This window comes from Boleophthalmus pectinirostris, unplaced genomic scaffold (genome assembly GCF_026225935.1).
Source record: "Boleophthalmus pectinirostris isolate CB_2022bp ecotype Guang Dong unplaced genomic scaffold, ASM2622593v1 HiC_scaffold_10, whole genome shotgun sequence".
Classification (NCBI taxonomy): Eukaryota; Metazoa; Chordata; class Actinopteri; order Gobiiformes; family Gobiidae; genus Boleophthalmus; species Boleophthalmus pectinirostris.
The window spans coordinates 30,527,568-30,540,335 of NW_026570971.1; the positions used below are offsets into that span (position 1 = coordinate 30,527,568).

General features: G+C 39.7%; 1 protein-coding gene across 1 annotated transcript in view; it reads right to left on the reverse strand.

Annotated features, from left to right (window-relative positions):
* Positions 1–12,768, reverse strand: part of ism2a (isthmin 2a) — a 61,720-nt gene that overhangs the window by 22,419 nt on the left and 26,533 nt on the right. The window contains 1 exon segment of the mRNA XM_020931579.2: positions 5,127–5,418. Coding sequence (XP_020787238.2) covers positions 5,127–5,418 — 292 coding nt within the window.

The window sequence follows — 12,768 nt, forward strand, 5'->3', positions numbered from 1 at the left end:
TCTTTGTTTAGTCCTGGATTAGTCTTGGTTTTTAGTCCTGGTTAAGTCATAGTTTACCTGCAGTTCTATTCTTTGTTTAGTCCTGGTTTTGTCTTGGTTTTCTTTAGTCCTGATTGAGATATGGTTTAGTCTTGGTTTAGCCCTGGTACAGTCCTGGTTTAGTCCTAGTATAGATTTACTACGTTCTAGTTTAGTTCTTGTCTAATTACAAATTTCAGGTTTGGTTTAATCCTGGTTTAGTCCTGGTTTACTTGTAGGCCTATTCCTTGTTTAGTCCTGGCTTTGTCTTGGTTTTCTTTAGTCCTGATTTAGATCTGGTTTAGTCCTGGTTTAGCCCTGGTTTACTGTTGGTTTAGTCTTGGTATGACCTTTGCTCAGACCTGGTTTAGTCTTGGTTTAGCCCTGGTTTACTGTTGGTTTAGTCTTGGTTTGACCTTTGCTTAGACCTGGTTTAGTCTTGGTTTAGTCTTGGTTTAGTTCTAGTTTAGTCCTAAATCACCTGTATACCTATTCCTTGTTTCGTCCTGGTTTAGATCCTGTTTAATCCTGGTTTGGCCCTGGTATAGAACTGGCTTAACCTTGATGTAGTCTTGGTTTAGTCTTGGTTTGACCATGGTTTAGTCCTGGTTTAGTCTTCTGGTTTAGTCCTGGTTTGGTCCTCGTATAGACCTACTATAGACCTACTATGACCTGGTTTAGTCTGGGTTTATTTATTGTCAAATCTCAAGGTTTATTTCTGCATTGTCCTGGTTTACCTGCAGGCCTATTGCCTGTTTAGTCCTGTTTAGCTCTAGTTTAGTCCTGGTTTGGTCCTCATATTGACCTACTATGACTTGGTTTAGTCTGGGTATATTTATTGTCAAATTTCAAGGTTCAGTTCTGCATTGTCCTGGGTTACTTGCAAGTCTATTGCCTGTTTAGTCCTGGTTTAGATCTGAATTAGTCCTGGTTTAGTCCTGGTATAGACCTTGATTTAGTCCTGATTTAGTCCAGGTTTATCCCTAGTTTAGCCCTGGTTTAGTCCTGGTTTATCACAGATTTTGCCCTTGTTTAATCCTGGTGCAGTCATGGTTTAGTCTTGGTTTAGTCCTGATTTAGTCTTAGTCTTGGTTAAGACTAAACCAATACTTTGTTTAGCCTTGGTTTAGTCTTTGTTTAGTCTTGTTTTAGTCCTGGTTTAGTCCCAGTTTACCTGTATGCCTATTCCTTGTTTAGTCCGGGCTTTGCCCTGGTTTTCTTTAGTCCTGGTTTAGATCTGGTTTCGTCCTGGTTTAGATCCTGTTTAATCCTGGTTTGGCCCTGGTATAGAACTGGCTTAACCTTGATGTAGTCTTGGTTTAGTCTTGGTTTGACCATGGTTTAGTCCTGGTTTAGTCTTCTGGTTTAGTCCTGGTTTGGTCCTCGTATAGACCTACTATAGACCTACTATGACCTGGTTTAGTCTGGGTTTATTTATTGTCAAATCTCAAGGTTTATTTCTGCATTGTCCTGGTTTACCTGCAGGCCTATTGCCTGTTTAGTCCTGTTTAGCTCTAGTTTAGTCCTGGTTTGGTCCTCATATTGACCTACTATGACTTGGTTTAGTCTGGGTATATTTATTGTCAAATTTCAAGGTTCAGTTCTGCATTGTCCTGGGTTACTTGCAAGTCTATTGCCTGTTTAGTCCTGGTTTAGATCTGAATTAGTCCTGGTTTAGTCCTGGTATAGACCTTGATTTAGTCCTGATTTAGTCCAGGTTTATCCCTAGTTTAGCCCTGGTTTAGTCCTGGTTTATCACAGATTTTGCCCTTGTTTAATCCTGGTGCAGTCATGGTTTAGTCTTGGTTTAGTCCTGATTTAGTCTTAGTCTTGGTTAAGACTAAACCAAGACTTTGTTTAGCCTTGGTTTAGTCTTTGTTTAGTCTTGTTTTAGTCCTGGTTTAGTCCCAGTTTACCTGTATGCCTATTCCTTGTTTAGTCCGGGCTTTGCCCTGGTTTTCTTTAGTCCTGGTTTAGATCTGGTTTTGTCCAGGTTTAGCCCTGGTTTAGTCCTGGTTTAACTCTGGTTTAGACTTCTGGTTTAACCCTAGATAAGGCCTGGTTTAGTCCTGTTTAGCTCTAGTTTAGTCCTGGTTTGATTAACCTACTATGACGTGGTTTAGTCTGGGTATATTTATTGTCTAATTTCAAGGTTCATTTCTGCGTTGTCTTGGTTTACCTGCAGGTCTATTGCTGTTTAGTCCTGGTTTAGTCTTTGTTTAGTCTTTGTCTAGTCCTGGATTAGTCCTGGTTTAGCCCTGGTTTAGTCTTGATTTAGTCTTTATTTAGTCCTGGATTAGTCCTGGTTTAGTCTTTGTTTAGTCCTGGTTTTGTCTTGGTTTTCTTTAGTCGTGATTTAGATCTGGTTTAGTCCTAGTATAGACCTACTATATTCTAGTTTAGTTCTTGTCTAATCTCAAATTTCAGTCTTGATTTAGTCCTGGTTTAGTCCTGGTTTAGTCATGGTTTAGTCCTGGTTTAGTCCTGGTTTAGCCCTGGTTTAGCCCTGGTTCAATCCTGGTTTAGTTCAGGTTTATGCCTGGTTTAGTCCTGGTTTAGTCCTGATTTTCCTCTGGTTTAATCCTGTTTTAATCTTTGTTTAGTCCTAGATTAGTCGTGGTTTAGTCTTGGTTTAGTCTTTGTTAAGTCCTGATTTAGTTCTGGTTTAGTCTTGGTTTATTCTTAGTTTAGTCTTGGTTTAGTCCTGGTTTATTTCTAGTTTACCTGTATGCTTATTCCTTGTTTAGTCCTGGCTTTGTCTTAGTTTTCTTTAGTCCTGGTTAAGCCCTGGTATAGACCTGGTTTAGCCCTGATTTGGTGTTGGTTTAATCCTGGTTTAGTCCTGGTTTTACCCTTGTTTAATCGTGGTATGGTCCTGGTTTAGTCTATGTTTAGTCCTGGATTAGTCATGGTTTAGTCTTGATTTAGCCCTGGTTTAGTCTTGGTTTAGTTTTTGTTTAGTCCTGGTTCAGTCCTGGTTCAGTCCTTGTATACGCTCTTTCACTCATGGTTAAAATATTGAGTCAGTGGCTGTGTTTTCAGTGAGTTAAGTGTATGTTTTTGTCTGTTAGCGCAGTGGGACATGTTTGGGTAATGGCCCTTGGAAGTGGAGGAGCGTTCATAAATCATGTCTTGGTTTGGTTCATTTGTTTATGTGTAAAAGTGCGTGTGAACATGGGAGCGTGTCAGCAGTGGGCAGTAGAGTCATCACATCCAAAGTACTGAGACGACAGAAGAAAAACATGGACCCATTTAGATCCACGTTTTAAGAGAAGAGAAGAAGTAATGCAGTCAGTTCAAACATGTTTACATTTCAAAATAGACGATTTCTCTTTGAATGATGACTGATGATTCTAAACCAAGACTAACACATGTCTAAAGGCGTTTGGAGCTATAAATTACAGCCTATTTTTACTCCAGGGTCTGACATTGTATTTTAATTAGCATTAAAGGTCCTATATTATACAAAATTGACTCTTGTGAGCTTTAAGTCATGTTAAAATGTTGTTAATTCCTCAAAGACTTGTGATTTGTTTCATTCACGTATATTTGAGAACAGCTATATTAGTTGGTCTACATCTCCAAAAACTTTTACCTTTTGCTCAGTAGAGATTGGCAACTCCAGGGCTGAAATTATACAAATGATTCTAGTGAAGGTGTATGGATTTGTAAAACACGGTGGAGCACTTCCTGTATTACCACATGACATCACAATGTGGAACAGAGTGTTTTCTGTTTGAGAGAAGAACTCAGCCTAAATATGCAGGGTTTGTGTGATAAACGTGTGTGAATGAAACAAAACACAACTTCAGGTCTGTTTGTGATGAGAAAACAACATTATTATAAAATGGGATCGTTAATTAAGCATGAATAAAGACACACATTTATTTAGAATGATAATGCACTGTATAACGTTTCAGGTGGAGGGTTCGTCAACTGTTTTTCTTCATGAAGATGTTACTGCTTTGTCTGAAATGTTTCACAGTATCAAGGTATTAAACCTTTCTGTCTTAAGTTACAGGTCAGATCTGTGGAGAAGCAACCCCCCACCCCTGTCCCCCCAGCTCTCATCCCAAAGCGTCATGTAGTGACTCAAACAACTAAATCAAATAATTTATAAGAATAAACAATATCATGTATAGCTGCATTGTGATTTTAATTGATCTTCTATGGACACATATTTGCATGTATTCAATGTGACTGCAAAATAATGGGAATTGCGCAGTGACTGGACTGTGTGTAATATTTTGGACTGTGCAATAATGGAAACAGTATAATGAGTGGAGTGTGCAATATTTTATTGTTTGACCCTCTGTGACGTCAGACCTTTGGGACAACAGATGGAAATTAGCCTTAGTCAACAATCCAGTGTGTTTACCGGTACATTCATGTTATGTCCTGTTTGTCCATTAACATGCTCTGTCCCAATCACATAAATAAATTAATAAATACATAAATAAATACATAAATTTGAATTAAATGTAAAATGTTCACATTTATATAGCACGTTTCTATCTTCAATGTACTCAGAGCTCCTTAGATCAAGGAACACTCACACACCAGTGTACACACACACTGGGGCTAGCAGGGTTAAGTTTCTTGCCCAAGGACACAATAACAGCATTCATCTGCATCCACTGGGACTGAACTACCAACCTGCGGGCTAGTGGGTTTGACCGCTCTACCAATAATGTTTAAGTCGAGAGCAGGACTCAAACCGCCAACCTTCAGATCAGAGGGAAAGCACTCTACCAACTACTGAGCTACTGTTGCAACCATAGGCTCCAGTCAAATGAAGCTCACCAAGGCTGGCAGCTATATGGGTGAATATGGAGACAAGCTCCACATTAGGAATATAAATGTATTTACGGACAAAATAGTGAAATAAAAACGTCAGGATCATGAAGCAAGATATTTCACTGCAAAATCAATTGAAACCAGAATCGATGGAGCCGTTAGTACCCCCATGCTCATTTCCTGATTAGCTATGTCCATTTATAAATTTAGTCTATGAACTAAACTATACTAAACTATAAACTAAATTATGCTTAAACTAAGATAGAACTAAGGATGACAATCTCCAGGTCGATAAAAATTCAAATCCTCACCATAGTTATCTCTCCACTCTTTGTTCCAGTTGCTTCCCCAGTCTCCTCCAAGTCCGCTCAGCACCGGCTCCTCGGGGTCGAAGGTCAGGTCCTGCCCTTCAGCACTGTCCAGCCCCTCCAGCCCGTTGTCATGGCGATCCGGGTACTCCCAAAACAGGGGCCAGAAGAGCTTCTTGTGACTGCTGGCCCATTCGGACGAGGAGACGGACCAGTCGTTTCTTTGAGATTCTTTGGCCAAGTCCATCTCCACCTCTGTCTGCGGCTGTGTGTCGTCCACCACCTCGATAGTCACCTGAGGGACGAAAAGCAGAGAGAGAATTGTTACTTTGCAGCTGCTGTTATCAACATTGCGTGGGGGTGAAGCTAACTGAAGGCACTGCTCTGTCTGAAGCTCTGTTACTCAAGTTAGACATTTGAATTGTGATTTCATCAAATGCTTTCCTCCATGCTGTTATGCTGTGTTTGGAATTGCTTTGTCATTAAGATGTTAAACCTTTCTATCTTTATGGAGACCAAAAGAGACCAGACAAGTTACAGGTCAGATCTGTGGAAAGGCGACCCCAATCCCAGTCAGAATGCTTGTTTCTCTGTGTATTTCTGAGCCATCAAACCACCTGTAATTGCAGAACATTCCAGGCAGGGCAGCTGATAGACCTAGCCTGATTCATCAGCCGGTTTCTACGAAGTGAAACCGGCTGATCTCGCAGTGCTAGAATTTGTTCGTTCGACATTAGGTGGGTACTTTTTTTATTTAACCAATCGCTGCTATTTGGTCGTGACATATGTAATGCGCCTCTAAAGGGGCTAACTGGTATATTAAGCTTTTCCCAAATCCTGTAGGAAGAAGGACAATAACTTCTTTCCCCTTGATAAAATTCACCAAACATTCTCTTTGTTCCGGCTTTAAATCCTCGATCTCGGGAATCATTGTCAACACAGAATATATGGCTCTTTGCTGGTGCCCAAACTCACACTTCCAGGGTTTCTGAGAATCGTCTAGTGTTTTCTGATTCCTGACCTAGTCTCTGGAGAGAAATTAAATTGAGCAGAGGCACTAGGTGACGCCAGCCTGGCTGTGATAGACCCTCCATTTAAAAAGTTACGCAATACACCTTTAATCTGAGCTTTATTTAAACACAATCTGACCAGAAAGAAAAGTCTTGGCTGGAACTACAACTGATGAGCTGTTTTTCATCAAATGATATGAAACACCTAAAAGTTTATATTTTTTCTTAAGTTTTCAGACAATATAAAAACTTATCAGACTATATGTTGTGTCACCACGGTAACTCCTGAACATTCTACCATAGAAATACATGTTGTTGTCCATATAGCCTAAAAATGATTGGTCAACTAGCTTTAGAAATCTGACTATTTTTTGTGTTGAATGGCAATGATTAAAAATGAAATTAAGATAGAAAGCCATTCATTTTGATTAGCCAAATTACACATATTAAATTGTGTATTTCACCAGTAAGACTCAGCCGTGGTTGATGGAGCTGTATCTTTAAGCAAGTGGCAAGAGTTCAAAATGTTAGGAAAATGTGGAACAATACTGAACGTTGTAATTTGTAATAAAAATAGATCATTATTATCTTATCAGACGCAATTAGGCCCAATCTGGTGAAGTCACGCAGTTAAAAATGACCCTGCAAATACTTCTACACAAAACTGCCAAAAAAACTGTGGCTCAGAGTCAAAAAGCAGCATAAAGATCAAATGGGGTATAACATCAAAGCCGCTCATAATGATGCTCGCTGTTTTTCTCTTTCACTTTTACATATGCAGGCCAAATGCTCCCAGGGCTAACATGCTCTGGTTGGACTCATAATAAAAGTCTATACTCATAAATATATACAGTATATATAGTCTGGTGCAGTGGTTGGTATGAGTTCATTTGATCTACATTTTTGTTCTTTTCTGTTCAAAGGTGCATTGTGTAACTTTTCTCCCTTTTCTCCATAGAGATGTTATTGTTTCGTCTGGAATGTTTCACCGTATGGTTTTAAGTCTTTCTATTTTCACAGAGACCAAACCAGACCAAGAGAGGCAACCTGCTCACAAACAGTTTTTTTTCTAGGTATTGAGCCATAAAACCGTAAATGTAAGGTAGAGCTGTTTAATATCATACTGAGGAATGACTCAAAAAGTTACAGAGTGCACCTTTAAGGCTCCGTCCCCAATTTTCCCCATGTATTTGGTTAAGTGTGTAGGCCCCATTACATTTATATATGGGCCCGGTCAAGCAGAAGTAAACAGCAAGGCCAAAAATTCAAGTTAATGCATCTGATATAAAAATGTATTCAACAGATACATATGTACTCTAGTTTATGAAACTGTTAACCTTTGTTTTGTACCATTTTTGGTTCTAAAGTTACATACGTTTTAAACAGACCATGTATGAAACATGGAACAAAAATTATTTCCCAAATTTCAAAGACCTGCAAATTATGTAAATAAATGGATGTATTTCATCATATCTTGTGTTATTCCATCTTTAAACTGTTGATGAAGGTACATGATTAAAAAAAAAAAAGTATTTAAAATGATAAAAATTTGCTTGGAAGGACTGACATATTTTATAGAAATAGTTACTTTTCATTTTGAAGTAATATTAAAGTATTCAGAAGAAAAAAGCTGAGAAATGATGTAAAATCCTGCACCTTCTACTTGTTTGCACAATTTTCCCTCCGTTACTTTTCCCTCTGTTACCATGACCTTTCTTAATAAAAAATCTCATTACTCAAAAAGTAAGAGGTTTTTCAGCCTAATCTTGTACCATATGGTAGAAAACTATATGAAGCAAATATTCAAACCAGTTTGTTAAGGATATGTAAGTGAGAACCAAGAGTTATCACTGTTTGGATTTATTGCCCAAAAAGTGCTGCATATTTCATTCCCTCCGTTACCAACATGAGTTTTTTAATTTTTTGTCAACAACTTGAAAGAATATCACAGGTTTAAGTTGACCCTGTTGGAGTGTAACTCTTTCCTACATTCTGATACTTTACTTATTTCAATAGTCCCTCTAGTTTCTGAATAAGAGACATTTGAATGTAAAAAATCTGCCCGTTTCCCTCTGTTACCTCTTGTCCGGACCCATACATATTGTAAATGCAGCTCTTGAGGTCAAAATAAGTCTGCTGTGCGGTGTCTGGATCTAATTAGAAATAGTTTTATTGTCCGATAATCAGGAAGAGTTTGTACGCATGCTAGTTTTACCATCACGGCATCACCATCACCAGCTTTACCATCACGGCAAAACACAGCTCTGGTATCTTAAAGTTAAACTTAAACTCATTGCAGTGAATAATTAGAATGCTCTGAGTGCATAAAGTAAATGAGGAATAACTTTGGACCACTGCAAACTGTTCAAGTTAGTTAAGTAAGTTTACTAGTTTTGTTTTCAGGTTTTTTAAGACAATAGAAATCAGGTCAGGTTTATGAAGCTTTTCAAAAGATTCAGAGAACAGTGTGGAGTGTTGCTGTCATGGTAAATCTAGCAACAACTAGCATGCTAACTGAACACATCCTGATTATCGAAGAATGAAACGCTTATAAGTAGAAGAAGACTTTTTTGACCTCAAGAGCTGCTACAATATATCTGTACTGGGAAAGACACATTTTACTCAAATGTATGGAAAAAAACTGAGGTACAGATCGTTAAATTTAAAGGTGCTCTGTGTAACTTGTCGGCTGGGGGTCCATCACTTGCCAGTTTTTATGGATTTGTCATTGCTCTGCCTGGAATCTTCCACAGTATGACATTAAACAGCTCTACTTTACATTTATTCAATTACAGGTGATTTTATTGCTCAAAAATACCTAGAAAAACAGGTGTTCTGACTGTGAGCGGGGCTGCATCTCCACAGATCTGACCTGTAACTTGGTCTGGTTTGGTCTCCATGATGAGCGAAAGGTTTAATGCCATACTGTAAAACATCTCAGACAAAGAAATAACATATCCATAGAGAAAAACATTTGACGGACCTGCACCAAAAACCAAAAATGCACCATTAAATACAAAAACGTCCATTTCCTCCTTGATATTTTTTCATATGTGTTTCTAGTGTTTTACAGTGCTGTTTGTTTGTTATTGTAAGATCAAATTGAGAAGCTTAGGCTATGAAAGAGAGTGATTGTGCATTTGAGAACAGGGCTGAGGGCCTGGGTGTAGAATATAACGGTATGCACAGATGATACAGAGATAGCTGCAGCTCTAGAGTTTAGAAATGCGCTCGCAGGCCCAGACAACACCCACATGTTTGTTACTTAAAGCTGTTTATAAAGAGCTCCTTGTTCAGTTCACTCAGATCTAATCAATGTTATATCTGCTGCACTGAGGATGGTGGGGTTGTGTAGTCTATAGGGAGGTCTCTGCAGCTGCCTCCTGTGCGTTTGGGTGAAATACCATAGACTGGAGATATAAATGCACATAGCTAACCCCCTGTCAATTTCCAAATAGGAAGTAAGTATGGGGGCGCTTCCTGCTCCATCAATTCTGGCTCCAGTTGACTTTACATTGAAAAATTGTCTCCCCTCTCTCTGTAACCGCTGCTGTCAGGCTCATTTTGGTCTTACAATGTTCGTATTAGAGCCCTGCACTCCTGTGGGCCTGACGCAAAACACTGAAAACTCATTGCGGGCGCGGGCAGGAGGGGACTACACAACGTGGGAGCGGGCAGGAGGGATGATAAACTGCAGTCCCGCAAACTAAATATGAGTGTCAAGTAAAATATACAAATGATGAATGTAAGCACATCATGCATCAGTTGTGCTGGATATTTTATTTGGCATTAATAAAAACATTTTAAGCAACAGTCCATCCCCCGTCCTATACGCCGCGTGCACAGTCCCTCCTCCCGTATGTCGCAGGGCTGTGCCACTAAACCAGAACTAAACCAGGTCTAAAATCAGGACTAAAACAGGATTTAGCCAGGACTTAACCATACCGCGGGACCGCCCACCGTGTCTACTCCCATACGCAGCCCAATTCTTTTCTGCTTCTCCGTGTTTAATAGAGCTTAAGAAAGCGAACGTCCCTATCCTGTGGGACTTGTGGGCGTGAGCGGGACAAAATATTGCAGATGTGGGCGGGAGCGGGACTGAAAATTCTGTCCCGTGCAGACCTCTAACCTCTAGTTCGTATTAACCCGCTCTATGTGATCCGTGTTTTTATTTCGGTTAAGCTATGTTTATATGATGATGATCTGAACAGAAGACGCAAAAGTGGCGTCGCGTCTTCACTATTTATTCCACGTTTAGAGTTTTTGGGAGGAAATCTGCATGCAGTACAGTGAGTCAAAAGTGTGTGGAATTCGATTGGGTATGGATACCAGGTTTCTGTGTACTGTATGTGCGTGATGTAAACGTGTACACGACGTGAGCAGATCTGACTAGAGTTTTGCGTCTTGGGCAATGTAGACGGAAACTCTACGGCAAACTTTTCCACTCTGGAGGGTAGTTCAGATTTTTGTGTTTTTAAGCCCCAAAAATGCCGTCACTGTCCAAATGAAAGGCACTTCCAATAAAATATTTTTTCGTTTTTACCCATGAGCGTTCTCGTGTAAACAGGCTCTAAGTAAGTTTTTATTTATATAGCGTTTTTCACAGACATTTGTCACAAGGACGCTTTACAGTTCAGTATGTAAGTTGCTATTGTAGCCACAGCTGCCCCGGGACAGACTAACGGAAGTGGCTCCCCATCTGCATTGGCCCCTCCAACCAACATCAACATTCACACACAGACCACTTTCATACTTATTTATACAGTTTGTGAAATACCAAAGACATTCAGTGTGGATCACATAAACACGTATGATGTTTAACTAATAGAACTAATGATGTTGATTTCTGTTTGGTCGTTATTATAAATTATGGATAATACTTTGTAAATTTAGCAAAACACACATGTTCAAAAGCACAATGTCATAAGACGTAACATTAAAAGGCCCATATTACGCTATTTTCTGATCTATGTTATAATGTTGTTTCCTCATCACAAACAAACCTGGAGTTGTGTTTTGTTTCTTCCACATGTGTATAGCCCTTTAACGCCCACTGTTACAAATATGCGACAAATCATTTGGATGAAGATATAAGCCGAGATAGCAGCTGCATTAACCTAGTGCCGATTAGTCCATATGCAGGACCTTCCTAAGAACCTTTGGCAAGCACTTGTTTCTAGTTGTCACAAATTTGAAACACCCAGATTTCTATTTATTTATTTTTGCTATAGTCAAATTAATAATCTCAACTTCATTTACCATCTACTTAAAAGCAAAAACACACACAGAACATTTTTATATATACATCTATATAAATTCAGGCATATATAAATTAATTCTTTCAAACAGAAAACAGTCTCTTCCTCTTTGCGATGTCATGTGGTAATACAGGAAGTGCTCCACTGTGCTTTTTAAACTCCATACACCTTCAGTAGAATCACCTGGATAATTTCAGCCCTGGAATTGCTGATCTCTAATGAAGTTCTAAAGGTAAACTTGAAAACTTCCACTAAATGACGTCACAAGGTAGAACGGAGCATTTTGACCTTTGGAGATGTAAACAGACTAATAATAAAGGATTACTCAAATGAAATAAGTATGAATGAAATAAAACACAACTCCAGGTCTGTTTTTGAGGAGGTAACAGCATTACAGCATGACTTTTGCGCAACATTTTACCTTTAAGTTCATATTTGTTTTCATCTCTAAGCTCTATAATTGATCGTACTGACATTACCATTTATTTCATTATCATTCTCCCGTCTGTACGTTTGGATCTGTTTTGAATTTCCTCTTTATCTTTCCGTGTTTTTCACCGAGGTCCCTGAACAAACGCATGCACCTCACAGTGAGAGATCTGCTCAGAGTAACACAAGACACGGCCATGAATCAAACCAGATGCTGAAAGATGGGACACATGGAGAGAGAGAGAAGAGACGAGAGGATGGAAAGAATGGAAGCGAGAGAGAGACCAAGAGGGAGAGGAAATGATGGAAGAGATAGAGAAATAGGCAGAGAGCGGATGAAAAAGATGATAGATAGACAGGAGGGAGAGGCAGAGAGAAAAAGAGAGGAGAAATGGGGCAGAGAACGAGAGAAAGGGGGAAGACAAGAGGGAGAGAGAGATAAAGACAGAAGGGAGAAATAGAAAAGGAAAAGAAGAAGGGAAAGAGAGGGACAGAAGATGGAGATGAAGGAGGGAGACAGAGGTTAGATGGGGAGAGAGAGGTAGGTGGAGGACAGGAGGAGGAGGTGATGAGAGAAAAAGGGTGGATAGGAGGCCCTGGAGAGGTTGAGAGGAATGAACAGGATGTAAAGAGAGAGAAAGAGAAAGAGGGAGAGAGAAAAGAGGAGGTGAAGAGACACTGGAGATGGGGGTGAACGAGGGGAAACGGGGATAGGGAATGGAAAGAGACAAGAGGACGGAGCAGGGAGAGGATGAAGAGAGAAGCAGGGGAGGAGGAGAGGAAGAGAGGAGGTAAAGAGAGGAAAAATAAGAAATGAGACAGAGGGTAGGTCATAGTAGAGCTGTAGGGATTAGTGGTTTAATCCAGTCCACCTGCACGCAGCCTGATAGTGAGCCCGAGGCGGAGCTGGGACCTGCTTTTCAACACACGTGTCCCCAGACTCGCACA